General features: G+C 45.4%; 1 protein-coding gene across 4 annotated transcripts in view; it reads right to left on the reverse strand.

Annotated features, from left to right (window-relative positions):
• Positions 1-19719, reverse strand: part of LOC140427052 (organic cation/carnitine transporter 2-like) — a 214434-nt gene that overhangs the window by 154737 nt on the left and 39978 nt on the right. For all 4 annotated transcript variants that reach the window (XM_072512503.1, XM_072512502.1, XM_072512500.1 and 1 more), the window contains exon 3: positions 9027-9181. In XM_072512503.1, coding sequence (XP_072368604.1) covers positions 9027-9181 — 155 coding nt within the window. The remainder of the gene's footprint in view (positions 1-9026; positions 9182-19719) is intronic.

The raw sequence follows: 19719 nt of genomic DNA on the forward strand, positions 1-19719 counted from the left end.
TCAAGCCAGGACAGTTGGTAGGATTTCACAGGCCAGATGGTGGGAGATGAATGTAATGTGACATGAATCCCAGGTCCCGGTTGAGGCCGCACTCATGTGTGCGGAACTTGGCTATAAGTTTCTGCTCGGCGATTCTGCGTTGTTGCGCGTCCTGAAGGCCGCCTTGGAGAACGCTAACCCGTAGATCAGAGGCTGAAGGCCCTTGACTGCTGAAGTGTTCCCCGACTGGAAGGGAACATTCCTGCCTGGTGATTGTCGCGCGATGTCCGTTCATTCGTTGTCGCAGCGTCTGCATGGTCGCGCCAATGTACCACGCTTCGGGACATCCTTTCCTGCAGCGTATGAGGTAGACAACGTTGGCCAAGTCGCACAAGTATGTACCGCGTACCTGGTGGGTGGTGTTCTCACGTGTAATGGTGGTATCCATGTCAATGATCTGGCACGTCTTGCAGAGATTGCCATGGCAGGGTTGCGTGGTGTCGTGGTCACTGTTCTGAAGGCTGGGTAGTTTGCTGCAAACAATGGTTTGTTTGAGGTTGCGCGGTTGTTTGAAGGCAAGTAGTGGGGGTGTGGGAATGACCTTGGCAAGATGTTCATCTTCATCGATGACGTGTTGAAGGCTGTGAAGAAGATGCCGTAGTTTCTCCGCTCCGGGAAAGTACTGGACGACGAAGGGTATTCTGTCAGTTGTGTCCCATGTTTGTCTCCTGAGGAGGTCGGTGCGGTTTTTTGCTGTGGCGCGTTGGAACTGTCGATCGATTAGTCGAGTGCCATATCCCGTTCGTACGAGGGCATCTTTCAACGTCTGTAGATGTCTGTTACGCTCCTCCTCATCTGAGCAGATCCTGTGTATACGGAGAGCTTGTCCATAGGGGATGGCTTATTTAATGTGTTTAGGGTGGAAGCTGGAGAAGTGGAGCATCGTGAGGCTATCTGTGGGTTTGCAGTAAAGCGAAGCGCTGAGGTGACCGTCCTTGATGGAGATGAGTGTGTCCAAGAATGCAACTGATTTTGGAGAGTAGTCCATGGTGAGTCTGATGGTTGGATGTTTTTGTTCATAAGCAAGGCATTTTTGTATGGCGATTTCTAGAGTTAGATACTTATTTTGTGAAAGTTCTTCCCTCAAATTTTTATCAGATAGTCCAGAAATTAATTGATGCATTATCAAAGTGTCTCTGAAATCAGCATAATCACAGCCTTGTGGTATTAACTTGAGATTTGTAGTAAAATCAGAGGTGGGCCCTCCGTTTCTCTGACAAGAGTTAAATCTTTCCAGCATCTCACCGGACTGTCTGTTACAGCATTCATCAAATTTTTTGAGTAAAACGTCTACACTGGTGTTGTCCTCACCTTCGAAGTAATTAAAGCAATTAAAGATTTCTCTAGCTTCATGCCCTCCTGTTGAGAATAGTAGGGCTATTTTCGTTGCATCAGAGGCAGTGCTTAAATCATTAGCTGTGATAAATATTTGGAACAGCTGTTCAAACATTTTCCAGTTATAACTTAAATTACTGGTTGTTTCCAGCTGCCATGGAGTCCCAACAAGTTCCATCGAATCAGTTAGTCATCGAGGATCCATTTGCTGCGAAGTCTTCCACAGTCGAATATCCGGTTTAAGTTTTTCGCTTGCTGGTGTCTAGCTAGCTTTCTGAAATCACTCCTGGTATCATATGTTATTCTCTAAGTCTGAATAAGGATTGTAGACTTCCAGTTAACACAAATACTTTATTCAATGGGTTTGTTCTGTTTCCAGAGCTTAACTGGATATAATACAGTCAAGAAGTATGACCAGTGAAGCTAAGGTAAACTGCCTATGCTGTGCTGTCTCTGTCTGTTGCTGCTCACTAGCCTTGTGCTTCTGAAAGAGGTGGATCCTCCCTTGGGCTGGACCCTTTATATCCGTCTCTGATGCTGCCCGCTAGTGATGCTGTGGCTGTTACATCTGTCTGTAGTCCCTGGTGTATGTGCAGACGGATGTACTGTAATTGAAAATATGGAAAGATGTGTCATTTGAAACATGGAAGTCTGGCAATATCTGGTCTGAGAGAAACATGAGAGAATACAGGGCAAGATCCCATGAAGGGTTAACAGCAGCTGCAAAGAGCAGGATTGTAAAATGCAGATATCCTTGGTCAAGCAGGCTTAGCAAACAAAACACAGGATTTTTGTATGAAGCTAAAAACAATGGTTCACACCTTCATTGAAATTAACTATCTTAGTAAGCAGCTGGAAAGGAAAGGATGAGGTTCAGTTGAATTTGGTGACAATTCTAGGTGTGAGATTCAGCAGAATGGATTATTATTTAAACGGTAAGATGTTAAAACATGCTGCTGTGCAGAGGGACCTGGGTGTGCTGGTGCACGAGTCACAAAAAGTTGGTGTGCAGGTGCAACAGGTGATTAAGAAGGCTAATCGAGTTTTGTCTTTCATTGCTAGAGGGATGGAGTTCAAGACTAGTGAGGTTATGCTGCAATTGTATAAGGTGTTGGTGAGGCCACATCTGGAGTATTGTGTTCAGTTTTGGTCTCCTTACCTGAGAAAGGACATATTGGCACTGGAGGGAGTGCAGAGGAGATTCACTAGGTTGATCCCAGAGTTGAGGGGATTAGATTATGACGAGAGGTTGAGTAGACTGGGACTGTACTCATTGGAGTTTAGAAGGATGCGGGGGATCTTATTGAAACATCTAAAATTATGAAGGGAATAGATAGGATAGATGCGGGCAGGTTGTTTCCACTGGTCGGGGAAAGCAGAACTAGGGGGCATAGCCTCAAAATAAGGGGAAGTAGATTTAGGACCGAGTTTAGGAGGAACTTCTTCACCCAAAGGGTTGTGAATCTCTGGAATTCCTTGCCCAGTGAAGCAGTTGAGGCTCCTTCTTTAAACGTTTTTAAGAAAAAGATAGATACTTTTCTAAAGAATAAAGGGATTCGGGGATATGGTGTACGGGCCGGAGAGTGGAGCTGAGTGCACAAAGATCAGCCATGATCTCATTGAAAGGCGGAGCAGGTCCGAGGGGCCAGATGGCCTACTCCTGTTCCTAGTTCTTATGTTCTTATGTTCTAACACCAGGTAAATTAAAGAAAATTGGAGACTATCAGTCCACGAGAAACATAATTTAAAGCCAAAATCAAAGTCAGAATTATGAGCTGGGGACACAATTGGAAAATAAAACTATAGAAATGACAGGAACCAAACCAAAATTCACACCTCTTGAAACCAAAGCATTTTTGAATATCACAAAGGAACTTTGATCATCCCAAAGGAAACAATAATGTAATCAAAGACCTGAGAGGTGAGGTCATGTCAAAATGAATACTTAGTTGTATTAGAATGTTTAGATCAAAGATACTTTTTACAATCAAAGTGAAAACAGTTCCTTTACAATAAAGTCATAAAAACGTAATAACTGTTAGAAAGAGAATATAAACCCAGAGACCAGAGCAGGAACTAGCAGAACTCAGAGAGAAGCAGAGAGGCGGAGAAGCAGAGAAGGAACAAGCAGCTCAGAGTCAGATTACAGTCAGCTCGGCCATGGGAAAGGGACAGGGCATAGCAGCCGAGCTAAAACAGCTAATACATCTAAGGAAGACTAGAATTTAAAGAGGAGGCAGAGTCAGCGCAGAGACAGCCAGCAGAGTCAGCTCTCATAGCTCGGTACATGGGAAAGATAGGACATAGCAACCGAGCAGAACAGTGAATACATTTAAAGAAGACCAGATTTTAAAAAGATTGATTGTCAAGTTGGGCCTGAAGGTCCCTTCAACCAACCAGAAGGATCCAGAAGCAAGATCGTTTTACCTTCCTGTAAATAAAGTAATTGGAGCTTTTAAAAGAAAAAATATAATAATAAAATAACTTAATTTAACCTGAAACAGTGGTTATTCCAAAGTCTATTTTACTTACTTAGCAATGCAGGACCCAGGATCGATGCTACTAAGTCGTAAGTAGATGAAATCTTCGGTGAAGGTATGGGTTATACCGGGGGATAACTTGAAAATATAGTTTGACCTGAATAGCACCCACCAAAGCCTGCATCGGAGTCAGGGAGTGAGAATCCCTGTTCACCATTTAGAATGTCGGCCCTTTTTGGTATAGGGGGACTTTTAAGAATAGTGGTGAGTTTTCAACAACAGTACAGATGTACAGATCACTACACAGGAATCAACGATATTTGGTTAGTGGGAGGGAAGGGGGAAGAGAACGAAACAAAACATTAATGGCAGAACAACAATGGTGATTTTTGGTCACTGTCCCTTTAAGGCAGCACAGCAGAATTAGAATTTTAAAAAAGGGAAGCCGCTCCCATTTTCTTTGTAACGAGTGGTGCTTATTCTTTACACTCCAATACTCTAATATTTTGTCCAAAGGTGTTGTTTCACGGGGCACTTGAGGGTGGTTGAGTCTCTTATAAAACTTAATGGCAACATAATCTTAATTGGTGATGTGGTCTGCCAAAAACTACACTGGAGTGGCTGCTTCTGGTCGTGCTCCAACTGTTATGATCCCAGATGATGTTAGTCTTGGACTAGTCAGATGCCAGAGTAAAACCTGGCCTGATAGATCCTTACTTTATTTAAACTATGAAAGTAAGTTACTGAACAAATTCACAGGAGTCTGCTGCTGAACATTTATTACAAATGTCATGTGAGAGTACCTTTAAGACATGGGTGTTTAAACAATGTACCTTTAAGAAAACAGTGATATCAGAGAGTGGGAGGAGCTGGGCTTTAGATCAGCCATTTTGGCAGTTTTTAGTTTCAGTTTTGAAAAAGAGTTGGTGTGTGTCTTTGTGTTTCCACGGAGCTGCAGTTTTGCAGTTTGAAAAGAGTTGGGTGTGTGTCTGTGTTTTGCAGTGAGCTGGATTTGCTGTGATGTCTGCCATGTAAGACTATATCTGGATCATTTGGGTGATTTAAACTCATAATAGTAAAGCCTTTAACCTGATGTGATTCTGTTTAAAGGTGTTAAGTCTCTTGGAAGTTTGAAGGAACATTTTAAGGAATTATTTACTGTTGCAATATTTTCTGAGTTAGCTTTGAAGTAAGGGGTGTTAAGAGATCTAATGTTTATTTAAGATGTAAAGTTGAGTTCATGGAATAAACATTGTTTTGTGTTTAAAAACCCACGTGTCCCTAATTGTAATCTCACACCTAGGGAACAAGCCGCGTGCTAGGAAAAGCAACAAATACATTAAAGGGTGAGGTTGGTTGAACTCCATGATACATTTTGGGGTTCTGAAAACACCTCGCCCATAACACAAAGAAAAAAATATTTATTGAAACAAGAAAAATAAACTATATTACACCAGACAAGGGTTTGGATGCATCTTAATCCAACCCCCCAAAAATGCTTCAAACATTCCCTATTCCCTCACCCCAGCAACATCTTTATTAGAAAGATAAAACAATTTTTAATATCTACTTTATATTCTAATATTCAGGGCAGTATGAGGTATATGAGAATGAACAAGTGATCTGTGGTCAGACATACCACACTACAAAGCAAATGACAGATGCAACAAAAGCAGACCCCATCGATTTCTCAGCAACACACCACAGACATTTTTCACATTATGAACCAACCAGTCCCACTGAAATTTGTCTTTCCCACTCGGGTTTTCAATTTCCACATTTGACGAGATTTCCTTAGAATTCCCTCCAAATGTCACCTTCCGCGAAAGACTCCAACAAGGATCCATAGCCAGGGTTTCACACATCAATTTCACCTTCTGAGCTTCCTTCCCCTGGATCACTGCATGGACTCAAACCTCACCTTCCAAACACAATCTCAGATCCTCGGCCACGCCAAGCAGAACACCAGTGCCCCAAATGGTTACTTTTGGCCCTACAGTGCCCAGCATGGAGTTGCCAACCTTCTTCCAGGCTCCTCTGGAGCCCACTTTGCATCACGTCTGCTCCCTGAAGCTCTATCTTTAGTTTGGAGCCTATCTTTCTATTCCTTGGTTATAATTTAAGCCAAAATATTCCGTCATTATCCTTCGCCTGAGATTTCCTTTTTGTCACATTTTCCCTTGTGTTGGACCTTTTCCCAGTCGCCCTCCCCATCTGCTTCTCCATGTGACACAATCAGCACAATGATTAGGTCACGGGACCTGCAGTTTCCAGCTGTCTCAATTATTTCCTCCCGCGCAGGAGTGCCTGGGAGGATTGCTCTGAGGGATATTTTAATGGTGAACACAAGGGAGCAGCCTAACACATCTTCTGGACAGTGTGATATACCTTGCCTGTAAAGAGGTGGGACATGTCAGAAAAAAACTGCGCTGTCTCCAAAGCTGCTAAAACCACCCAGGCAGCCATGACTGGCATTGCAGAGTCATCCTCTCAATGCCCCCAACCAGTTATTCACAAACTCTTCAAGGCGATTCAACATCAGGGGTCAATTTACTCCTTTGCAATCATCAGGAATACAGGCACAAATAGCAACTAAGACACCCACCGTTTTGTAGGATCTGTTGGTGTCAGTGATTGAGCCTTAGGGTTCATTGGATTAGGTGTAAGATTTTGATTATTCTACTACTTTTCTAGAATAGGCGACATATTTAGAATTTATTCTTTCCCCACTTCTAAAAGGGTCAGTTTGAATTTCTGTTGAATAATTAACAATCAAGTTAATGGGGGAACAGGAAGGCAACCTTGGCACCCTGCCAGGGTGCCCAGGTGGCACTGCCAGGCTGGAACGGACACTGCCAGGAAGCCAGGCTAGCAATGTCAAGGTGCCAAGCTGGCATTTTGCCCGTGTCAGATATCTGGCCCAGGGTTGCCCTGCCAGTATGTGGTAATGAGCGGAGGTCTTGAGGATCTCCCAACAGGTGAGATGGGGCAGGGGGGATCCAGGGGTCACATTGGGGGGTTGAGTGATCGGTGTGCCATTTAAAAAGCGCGTCCCAATCCCTTCCTGCACCGAGATCCTCCGTTTGTCAGAGCTCCTCAGTGCAGGAAATGACACTAAGTGCGGCCTTGGAGGTACGTTCCCCGCCGGGGACTTAAATAGCAACAGAGTACCGGTGCTACATGCACCAGGAACTACCCCACTAATACCGCCCAGAACAGACTCTGATTTTTGGTTTGATCGCACGCACCTTAAGAATTTGGATGCTTAAATTTTTAAACAATAATGAGAAGGGTTTTTATATTTCATAACACTGAACCTTACATAGGCTAAGTCCACATTTAAAGTGTCCTCACAGCCCATCTCAGCACTGTTAAATGTGAGTCACTGTTCTACATGCTCTGGACCACAGACCCTCAGTTTTGAAATAGGAGGTAACAACCAGACAACTGCATTGTCCCTTGCAGCCAGTGGGAACCTGGCAGATGACTTGAAAACTCACACCAGTCTTGGACCACAGACCTCAACAAGTTTTTAATTTGTTCAATTAAAAATGGCCCATAGGGGTCAGTGATGCCAACGAACAAGTACATGGGATGGTGGCACTATTTTTCATGTCCAGCCCCCATTGTTCCCTGCTCCAGGAGGGGCTAAAAATCCTTATTCTAATGATTATACCATTGACCACCTAGTCAGAATAAAAAGGACAGTTGTTCAATGAAGACACAAGAACAGCATAGTTATAGCACATCATAGGACCAATTAGCCTGTTGTGGTCCTTTAAAAGAGCTGGCTAATTTGTTCCTACATTGTAGCTTTCAACCCATATCCCAGCTCGCTTCAAATGCAGATCCATTGCTTTTTGAAAATTCAGTTAGAATCTGACTCCACCACTAATTTTAATGGAAATTTTAATCAGCAAGATAGTAACTGGGAAAATCCAAGGGGCTTAGAATCAGAGTTGGCAAATGTAATGAATGACTGCTTATTGACCCAGTTCATGAGTGACGTCACAAACAGCAAAGTTTATGTTAATCTATTATTCATTAGGAGATCAAAAAATGTACAAGATGTGGTTGCAGTTGCCATAGAATGAGAAACTTTAGCATAATCCTGAAGTAGTAAATACTGATGTCCAGAAGCTGTAAACAGGAAAAGTGCACAAAATGACGGAACAAATAAAGCAAATCAAATTAGAAGAGATAGTTCAACAACACCTCATTGTACATCAAGCAGAACTTTAAAAATGTAATCCTGAACACTACAGGAATTCTGACAGGCAATAAGCTCTGACTAAGTAAACACAGCATGATATGGATTAATAGTTGAATTTAACATTAAATAAAGAGGGAAAATGGCTTGTACAAATCCCGTACCAACTTCCCCGAACAGGCGCCGGAATGTGGCGACTAGGGGCTTTTCACAGTAACTTCATTGAAGCCTACTCATGACAATAAGCGATGTTCAAATCCTGCCAGAGAGAAGTACTGGGATGAATATTCAAACATGCAAAGATATGCAAAGAAGTAAGATGAGAGTCCTGGAACAAAGATTTGCATCTGAGCATAAAGATACCAAGAAAACATGATTCCAGTTTCACAACACCAAGAGGACAGACACATCAAAGGTGAAATAATAAAATAAATGGGCTTGAAATGGAGGATGAGCACAAAACTTTAAATATTTTTAATGACTGTTTCCTCCAACAATTCAAATAACATGAGCAAAATGCTTAAAAGCTCATGTCCTAGGACAGGACCTGGTCCAATAACCAACTTAATGTTGACCCTTTCACTGCATTGAGCCAGAGATACAGCACGTATGTCAGAAGGGCCGAGGATTTTCAGATGTCGGGTGTTTTTGCAGTTTTTATTTTGTCAAACTAAATTTTGTGATTTGTAGTTCATAGTTTTTTTTTATATTCGTCAATCCTCTCATTTCTATGCACAGCAGGAACATTTTTGCTGCTTGCCTGTCATGTTTCAGAATGTTTTCAACCATTTTCCCACAGGAAGAAATTGAAATAAAATTCAGCCCCACAACTTTCTGGGTGTTCTACCAGTCTTCTGGGCCAATGTGCAAAGGCCAGAACTTGGTGTGATATTGCAAATGACAGAGTTATCACAGCTGTCGAGGAAAGGGCTAAAAAATGAGTGAATAATGCAGCAACTTACCAAGAACAAAGGCAGCCACCCAGTTTGAAATCTGTCCAAGACCCACAAGGAAATTGAGAATGCAGAATATCTCCCAGTTTGGAGAGAATGCCTGAAGCATGCTGAATACAGTCTGGACAGCCATAGTTGCAAACATAATTAACTTCCTCCCAAATCTGCAAAGAAGAAAAAAAACAAATTTGAAATATAGATTGATAAAAGCACATTACTGCGGATGCTGGAATCTGAAACCAGAACAGAAAATACTGGACAATCTCAGCAGGTCTGATAGTCTCTATTGAGAGAGAAGGGAGCAAATGCTTCAAGTCTGGATGATTCTTTGAGAAAAGTGGCTCTCTGAAATATACATGATTGGATACTTTCTAACATACACCTTACCCTAGTAGTTCTTCACAAACTAAATACAGGGTCAGGTAAACTGAGAGGCATGCAATATCTAGATCTTCTCAATTACACACACATGGACTCAGACTTCCCCACAGACATTTAGATTAACATACAGACACAGTTGCCACAACTATTAGAAATTAAGTTGGAATCTTGCCTCAGGGACTTTGGGATAGTTTGTTCGGGGTGTAACCACTGCTCACTCCAAAACAATGTGCTATTCAGATAAGATGGAGAAAGCTTGGGGGTGGGGCCAAGTGTTTTCATGTCTCTGACCCTCAACAAGACCCAATGTAAAATCGGTGTTGATTTATTTTGTGACAATACCAATTGTAAATCAGTGGAATTGACAGGTGCCTGGTGGAGCGTGAATAATAATAATCTTTAATAGTGTCACAAGTAGGCTTACATCAACACTGCAATGAAGTTACTGTGAAAATCCCCTAGTCACCCCACTCCAGTGCCTGTTCGGGTACACAGACGGAGAATTTAGAATGTCCCCAATTCACCTAACAAGCACATCTTTCGGGATTTGTGGGAGGAAACTGGAGCACCCGGTGGAAACCCAAACAGACACAGGGAGAACATACAGACTCCACACAGACAATGACCCAAGAGGGAATCGAACCTGGGACCCTCGTGCTGTGAAGCAACAGTACAAACCACTGTGCTACCGTGCCGTCCCAATAATTTCCAAATTTACTTCAAGGCTCAGTGCCTTCCCGCAAAGGGACCGCAGCCACAGGCGGAAGCTGTTTGCTTGTACGGAACCCAGGGCCTCTGCTCTCCCTAATCATACATTTAATGGAACTTCCAGCCACTTTGACAGGCATGTGTCCTAGTTGTGTCTCTATGGTTTGTTAAATAAATATATTTTCACAATATGGCCATCACTGGCAAGGCTGACACTTATTATCGGTCTTTAATTATCCCGAGTAGCAGCTTGATTCAACAGATCAAATTGTTAGGCCACTTCAGAACAAAGTTAAGTGCCAACTAAGTTGGCTTGGGAATGGATTCACCTAAGTGCCAGACCTGGAAGAGATGGCAGGCACCCAAGCTGGAAGGATATTATCAAACTAGTTAAGTTTTAATGATACCCAACAGCTTCACTTCTACAGATATCAACTTTTTATTTCCATACTCACAAGGTGGGATTTGAGTTCATGGTTTTAATGGATTATTTGTCAAGGCCTCCTTCACTCACATAACCAATAGAGCATCATTTCCCAGTTAATGACGTGTGCTCACGAAGCCTTGAAAATGAAAATTTACCTCGTGAACTTGGGAAGAGTTATTGACAGAGTTCCTGGAACAGCTGCAATTCAACATTCGCGGTGCAAACAACCTTTTTGCAGATTTTAAGTCTTAAGTGATTGTCTTCAACCTAAATTGCCAGTTGGTTAACCTTTTCAACCTCCTCCTGAGGTCCTCGCAACACAGATGTCAACATCTAGTAAATTCAGTTAACTCCACATGTTACGATCTGTTTGACAACACCCTAGCTGTAATGCGGAGGGTCTGTGCACCTGTATTAGCCAAACCTTGAACTCTAAACTCCAATGAGTACAGACTCCTAAACGACCCTCTTATGGACTGACCTCATTAACACTACACCCTTGTATGCTTCATCCGATGCCGGTGCTTATGTAGTTATATTGTGTACCTTGTGTTGCCCTATTATGTATTTTCTTTTATTTCCTTTTCATTTCATGTACTTAATGATCTGTTGAGCTGCTCGCAGAAAAATACTTTTCACTGCACCTCGGTACACGTGACAATAAACAAATCAAATTCAATCCAATCCAATCCAATCCAAACCCAGAGTCCTCAACCGTTCCTCATACGACAAGCTCTTCATTCCAGGGATCATTCTTGTGAGCCTCCTCTGGACCCTTTGGCCAGCACATCCTTCCTTAGATACGGGGCCCAAAACTGTTCACAATACCCCAAATGGGGTCTGACCAGAGTCTTATACAGCCTCAGAAGTACATCCTTGCTCTTGCATTCGAGCCCTCGACCTCAGGCCTCTTTTCTCCAAGGAAAACAACCTCTCAGTCTGCTCTTGTAGCTACAATTGTTTATCCCTCGAATCAGTCTTGTGAATCTCCACCATACTCTCTCCAATGCCTTCACATCCTTTCTCAAGTATGGTGCCCAGTGTCATGATATTCAAACACACACATCATGATGGACACACCAACAGGCAAATCAGAGCACACAACACCACAACCAATCACACACAAGAACACCAACCACATAAAAAGCATGAGCACGACACCTGGTGGTCAGTAGGTCTGGGGACAAAGACACGGAGAAGAGCTGTTACAAAATCACAAACAGGGAATCCCCACGTGCAGAGTGTCAAGACAAAACTGTACATAGTAAGTTTAAATAAAATAGCGTTGTACCATATACAACCGTGTTGGCTCATCTGTGTGTCAGAACACCCAACACCACATGGTACAGGAGTGGATCGATACCTGCCAACTAACCTGCCATTCTGGACATGGACCGAACCGACAAACCGCAGCCGTTGCAAGTCGCGGGAAACCTAGGTACCAATTGGAAGCTCTTCAGGCAGCGATTTGACCTGTACATCCGAGCCACCGAAAAACAGAGTGCCTCGGATGAAACGAAGATTGCAATGCTCCTCTTCTACGCAGGTCAGCACGCCCTCGACGTCTTCAACTCACTGGTGTTCGAAGAAGGCGAAAACCAATCCAAATATGACACGGTCATCCTCAAACTGGACCAGCACTTTAAAGTTGAAGTAAATGAAAGTTTTGAAAGATACCTCTTTCAGCAACGCCTGCAAGGTAAGGAGGAGCTTTTTCAACCCTTTTTGACGCACCTCCGGATTCTAGCGCAGTCCTGCGGTTACGGCACCACCACAGAGTCCATGATCAGGGACCAGATTGTTTTTGGCGTTGCCTCTAGTGGCCTACGCCAGCAGCTTCTTAAAATAAAAAGCCTCACCTTAGCATCTGCTGTGGAAGCCTGTGTCCTCCACGAAAATGCTACCTGCCGTTTTGCCCGATTTCAGGCGTCCGAGTTGGCACGGAGGGGGTCCCCAGCCGTCGAATCGGCAAGCCAGGCCGCCCACGACGTCGAACGCATCCAGGCCGTCGATTACTTCCCGACCCACGGCCCGGACGACAGCGGCCGCTTCCCGCGCTTTTCGCGGTCTCCCGCGCTGGTGCGCGCCAAAAATAACGGCCACATCGAGGGACGCACTGCGCAGGCGCGCCCACCGCAAGATCGCACTGCGCATGCGCAGTGGCGCAACGAACGCCGTGACGTCATGACGTGCGGCAATTGTGGAGCTCTACATTTAAAAGGGCAATGTCCTGCAAAAAACCGACAGTGCCTCAGATGTGGCAAGATGGGCCACTACGCTGCCCACTGTCGTTCGGCTCAACCCATGGATCCGGCACATCCCCGACAATCTCGCAGACAAGTCAGGACCGTCCAGCCCACGCATCAAGACTTCCAGTTAAGTGATGCAGATGACCAGGATGCCTTCCGCGTTTCCGTCATCGATGTCAACAAGGTCAATGCCATCAATCCAGCCGATGAGTGGTGTGCCACCCTGATGGTCAACCCGAACTCGTCACAAGCCCATTAGACTGGACTTATAATACCGTTCATATGTCTAACAAGTTGCACAATTTTACATGATAACCTGTTGTTGTTTATCGTTCCAGATATCGTCTGACTGGACAACTGTTCAAGTTTTTTTTTTCTCTCGTTCGCATTCATGTTATGTTATGGTACAACTTGGTTCATGTGACGCACCCGACATCGCCCCATGTAAATAGTTCCGTCATATGCACATGCTGTACACGACACACACACACTCTTAGATGCACTCACGACACGATCATATTTATTACCACGTAGGCACATATCTTTGTAAAAAGGGGGATGTCATGATATTCAAACACACACATCATGATGGACACACCAACAGGCAAATCAGAGCACACAACACCACAACCAATCACACACAAGAACACCAACCACATAAAAAGCACGAGCACGACACCTGGTGGTCAGTAGGTCTGGGGACAAAGACACGGAGAAGAGCTGTTACAAAATCACAAACAGGGAATCCCCACGTGCAGAGTGTCAAGACAAAACTGTACATAGTAAGTTTAAATAAAATAGCGTTGTACCATATACAACCGTGTTGGCTCATCTGTGTGTCAGAACACCCAACACCACACCCAGAACTGGATGCAGTGCTCCAGATGAGGTTTAACTGGTGTCTTAAACATTATAGTGATAATGTTATTGGACTAATAACCCAGCAACCTAATGCTCTGGTGCCATGAAGTAAAGTCCAACCACAGCAGCTGAGAAATTTAAGGTTATTAATTAATAATTCTGACTATGTCCTGTCCAATCAGCAGGACAATCCCACCAGATGTTGTGGAACAATGGTCTACAGTCAGGAGAGATTGGCCATGGGAATCCTGGGCTGGATTCTCCGAGCGTCCGCGCCGAGGCGGAGAATGTCGTCAAACTGGAATTTCGGACTGGCACCGCTCCCGCGGGCGTCTCTCGCGCGCGAACTACGCGGTAGGGGGCCATTGACAGAGGCCCCCTCTGCCCGAAACCAGCTGAGTTGCCAACGCCGTGGTTCTAACCACCTATCGCCCGTCGGGAACGTCAGGTGGTGGCTGCGGACCCAGTCTGCGGCCGCCCTGGTGGGGGGGCAGGGAAATCGTTCACCGGGGAAGGGGGGGGGGGGGGGCTCATGGATGGCCAGAGGAGCGATCGGGCGGCACGGACCCACAGGCGCGCGCGATCTCAAGGGGCCTACATTTTTGGTGCGGCTCCACGGTGCAAGTCCACCATATCGCTCGGGGCGGCCGCTGCAGGCCGCCGCCGTGTGCATGCACGGACTCCTGAGGGTAAGTGCGGGGCCCCATATCCGCAGCCAGAGCTGCGAGAAGCACTCCGGGCCCTGCCAGTCTCTTGCAGATGGGAGAATCACTCAGGACTTTCTTAAGGAAAGTCCAGAGTAAAACGCCAGTGTTCTTACGCTGGCGCGGGGACAACGCCCCATTATTGGAGAATCCAGCCCCCGAACTTTGGCACCAAACTCCACAAAGTCATTTGAGTCAAATTTGTGAATGGAAACTCCCTGCTGATTACTGCCTACCACCCTCTCTCTGCTGATGAATCAGTATTCCTCCATGCTAAACATCAGCCTGAAGAAGTACTGAGTGTACCGAGGGCACAGAATGTACTCTGGGTGGGGGACATCAATGTTCATCACCAACACTGACTCGGTCACAGCACTACTGATCGACCTGACAGAGACCAGATGGAGAGAACTGCTGGACTGGTCCTGCAGCAGTGGTGAGAGCCAACTAAGAGAAAAATCCTACTTGACCCTGTCCACATAAATCTACTGATCCACCTTTTTGCAAAGGCATTTCTCCATGATTGGTGCAGGCTGGGAGGGCCGAAGGGCCTGCTCCTGTGCTGTAATTTTCTTTGTTCTTTATGATAGTATTGGTTGGAGTGATCTTTCCACAGATTGCCACCTTGCCAGGGTGGAGAGGCTTGAGTGTTGCTTTGATCCCGAGAGTGATGAGATCGGGAGGCTTAAACTCCTGGCAGGGTCACCCCTGACAGTAAGGTCAGAGGGGAGGAATCAGACAAAGCGTAATCCAAAACAAGTCCTCAACGGCAGATGAGGCAGAAGATACTCGTACGATATCAAGAGGCTGGATAAAGGATTGTAAAAGGCGGCCTAGAAATAGCCAGTTCCATCTCCGACCTGGCTGTAAATCCACATCCAGCAGGCTCATCTACCTACAGGCAGAAATCAAAGTTCAGCTTCATTTTGCAACATGGAATGTATGAACCCTAATGCATAATGATCAAAATAATTGACCAGAGCGGGAACTGTCCTTATTGCCTGTGAACTAAGGCCCTACAAGAGACCCGGAGGGCAGGCAAGCAGCAGCTGAGCAAAGAAGGTGGTGGTTACACCTTCCTCTGGCGAGGAAAACCAGAAACAGCCCAGGACACATGGAATTGGATTCCCCACCAAGAACAAACTCATCAACCAACTCACAGAGCTCACTGTTGACTTTAACGAATGCCTCATGACACTTGCACTTGCCAAGGACCACTAGGAAACAGTTGTGAGTGTCAACATCCCAACCCTTGATGCCAATGATGAGTCTAAAGAAGGCCTCTACTCCACTCGGGACACCATACACTCCAATATTCCAAATGAAGAGGGACATGTGGGTATTGAGGAAGAAGGGGGGTTGCAGAAGTCTTGGACAGGTGAGGAGAGCAGCATTCATGTTGAGAGGGCTAGAATACAAGAGGAGGGATGTACTTCTAAGGCTGTTTAAGGCTCTGGTGAGACCCCATTTGGAGTATTGTGAGCAGTCTTGAGCCCTGTATCGAAGGAAGGGCTTGGAAAGGGTCCAGAGGAGGTTCACAAGAATGATCCCTGGAATGAAGAGCTTGTCATGTGAGGAGCGGTTGAGGACTCCGGGTCTGTACTTGTATTGAAACTTACAGGATACTGTGATTCTGGACAGAGTGGATGTGGAGAGGATGTTTCCACTAGGAGGAAAACCTAGAACCCAATGGCATAGTCTCAGACTAAAGGGACGATCCTTTAAAACAGAGATGAGGAGAATTTCTTCAACCAGAGGGTGGTGAATCTGTGGAACTCATTGCCGCAGAAGGCTGTGGAGGCCAAATCACTGAGTGTCTTTAAGACAGAGATAGATAGGTTCTTTATTAATATGGGATCAGGGGTTATGGGGAGAAGGCAGGAGAATGGGGAGGAGAAACATAGTATCATAGAATTTACAGTGCAGAAGGAGGCTATTCGGCCCATCGAGTCTGCATCGGCCCTTGGAAAGAGCACCCTACCCAAGGCCACACCTCCACCCCATCCCCGTAACCCAGCAACCCACCCAAACTTTTAGGACACTAAGGGCAATTTAGCATGGCCAATCCAGCTAACCTGCACATCTTTGGACTGTGGGAGGAAACCGGAGCACCCGGAGGAAACCCACGCAGACATGGGAAGAAAATGCAAACTCCGCACAGACAGTGACCCAAGCCGGGAATCAAACCTGGGACCCTGGAGCTGTGAAGCAACTGTGCTAACCACTGTGCTACCTTGCCCCCCTGGATAGAGTGGGTGTGAGAGGATGTTTCCACTAGTAGGAAAAACTAGAACCCAAGGGCACAGCCTCAGACTGAAGGGATGATCCTTTAAAACAGAGATGTGGAGATCTTCATCAGCCACAGAAACATATCAGCCATGATTGAATGGTGGAGCAGACTCAATGGACCAAATGGTCTAATTCTGCTCCTATGTCTTATGGTCTAAGATAAGATCATCCTCCTCGGGGATTTCAAATCCAGGATGGGAAAGGACGTCCACCATTGGAAAGGAACCAAAGAAAGGGCCGCACGGCAGCATTGTGGATAGCACACTTGCTTCACAGCTCCAGGGTCCCAGGTTTGATTCCGGCTTGGGTCACTGTCTGTGCAGAGTCTGCACATCCTTCCCGTGTGTGCGTGGGTTTCCTCCGGGTGCTCCGGTTTCCTCCCACAGTCCAAAGATGTGCAGGTTAGGTGGATTGGCCATGATAAATTGCCCTTAGTGTCCAAAATTGCCCTTAGTGTTGGGTGGGATTACTGGGTTATGGGGATAGGGTGGAGGTGTTGACCTTGGGTAGGGTGCTCTTTCCAAGAGCTGGTGCAGACTCGATGGGCCGAATGGCCTCCTTCTGCACTGTAAATTCTATGATCTATGAACCGTGGGAAAGGAAGGAGTTGGGAATTGCTGGACTCAAACTGGATTTTCTTGCTCACCAAATGCATGGGACACCAGCTTGGCATCGCTAACACACTGTTACACCAAAAAACAAGTTCAAGACTTCCTGGAAACATCCACGATCAAAGCACTGGCACATGATCGACTATGTCATTGTCCGATCCTGAGACCAAAAGGATGCCCTCATCACCAAAGCGATGACCAGTGCATATGCCTGATAGACAGACCACCAGCTCACCTGCTCCTCTCTGTTCATCAAGCTCCACTAAAAACAGTGGAAGGTGAACAAACTCAGAAAAAGATCAACGTTGAATGTTTTCAAGAGCTGAGCATGCTCGCGAACTTCGAACAATGTCACCGAAATCTCCAAAGCGTTCATTCTAATGGACTGGAGGAAAACTGGAAAGAGCTGAAGACAGCCATCATCTCAAACTTTGAAGAAACCATTGGCTACAAGACCTGGAAGCACCAAGACTGGTTTGACGAGAACAACCACAATATCCAAGACCACATCGACAACGTGAGGAAAGCTCTCCGTGCCTGACAAAACATCATTACCAGCAGGGCAAAAGGGAGAACACATCAAACAGCAAAGGTGGAGGTACAAAGAAAAACTAGGGATATCAAGAACCAATGGTGGACTGAGAAAGCTAATGAGCTGCAACTCCTCACCGACAAATCTGACACCCAGGGCACCTTCAATGCCACCAAGACAATTTATGGACCCAACACCCTAGACCTCAAACTGGTGCTGAGTAAGGATTGAAACCTATTTAGAGACAAGAAAACATCAGCCTTCGATGGAGAGAACACTTCAAAGAATTCCTAAACCATGATACTATCAAAGATAAAGACGGTTTTGAGGAAATCGCCCAACTCCCCAAAAAGATAATCTTGGTTGCCCACCAAGCATAGATGAAGTCGAAACTTCATTGAACAAATGAAGAATGGAAAAGTCGCAGGAGTGGATGGGATTCCAGTGGAGCATTTCAAACTTAGAAGAGAGATCACCCCATCATCTCCATCAGGGATGCCGTCATCACCAGAATCTTCAAGAAAGGAGACAAAGCGGACCATGGAAACTACCAAGGAATCTCCCGACTCTCCATTGCTGGGAAGATCATCGCCCGAACCCTCCTAACTGTCTTCTACCAGTCTCTGAAGAAATCCTTCTGGAAAGAAAAGTGCGGCTTCCGACCAAACCAGTGAACATGATTTTCACTGCTGAGCAGCTTCAAGAGAAATGCCAGGAGCAACATCAACCACTCTAAATGACCTTTATTGATTTAACCAGGAATGGCTGGTTTAGCACAGTGGGCTAAATCGCTGGCTTGTAATGCAGAACAATGCCAGTAGTGCGGGTTCAATTCCCGTACCGGCCTCCCCGAACAGGCGACAGAATGTGGCGACTAGGAGCTTTTCACAGTAACTTCATTTGAAGCCTACTTATGACAATAAGCGATTATTAATCAAGGCTTTTGACTCAGTAAATTGGGAAGTGCTGAGGAAGACCCTGTCAAAGGCTGGCTGTCCAGAGAAATTCATCAACATCCTCCCACTCCTCCATGACAAGATGTCGGCAACTGTCCTCACTGGCAGAAATAAGACAGAAACATTTAAGGTCAAGACTGGAGTCAAGCCGGGCTGTGTCTCCGCCCCCCCACCCTTTTCTCCATCTTCATCACCACTATCCTTCACCTTGTCAAGAACAAGCAACCCATTGGAGTGGACATCGTTTACAGGGTGAATGGAAAACTTTTCTACCGCAACTGGTTGAGAGACAAGAAAAAAACACTGAAATCGCTTGTGGAACTTCAGTATGTGGATGACAATGCCATCTCCACTCGGAAGAGAATCCCCAAGCCATGCTTGGTACATTTGCGGAAGCATACCAAAGAATTAGCCTCAACCTCAAACTCAAGAAGACACAAGTCGTTTACCAACCCGCCCCAGGGCAAGATCTGATCACTCCCTCTATTAAGATCAATGGAGAAACCCTCGCAAACTTGGAACATTTCCCCTAGCTGGAGAGGTGCCTCTCATCTAAGGTTGACATTGCTGCAGAGATCCAACATCATATCCAATCCACGAGCACGGCCTTCGGAAGCCTAATGATGAGAGTCTTCAAAAAATGTGACATTGATGCTGATCGTGTACAAGGCAGTCATCCTCCCAACTCTCCTGTGTGGCTCAGAAACTCTGATCATCCAAAACCAATTCCGCTGGACTGACCATTTTCTTGGGATGTCAGAGTCCTGACTGCCAAAGCAAATCTTATCTTTGTCGCCCATCTCAAGGAAGGTCCCCGAAGAAGATACCCTGAAGGCTTACTTCAAGAAATGTATCATAGATGCAAGGCCCAAGAGACCCTTGCTCAGAATAGACTTACTTGAAGAGACACAATTATTTGAGAAAACCCTATAGCAAGAGGAGGCCGAGAAAGGGAGCCTCAGAAAGGAATACCAGTGATCTCGA

The sequence above is a fragment of the Scyliorhinus torazame genome, chromosome 7 (assembly GCF_047496885.1).
Source record: "Scyliorhinus torazame isolate Kashiwa2021f chromosome 7, sScyTor2.1, whole genome shotgun sequence".
NCBI classification, from domain to species: domain Eukaryota; kingdom Metazoa; phylum Chordata; class Chondrichthyes; order Carcharhiniformes; family Scyliorhinidae; genus Scyliorhinus; species Scyliorhinus torazame.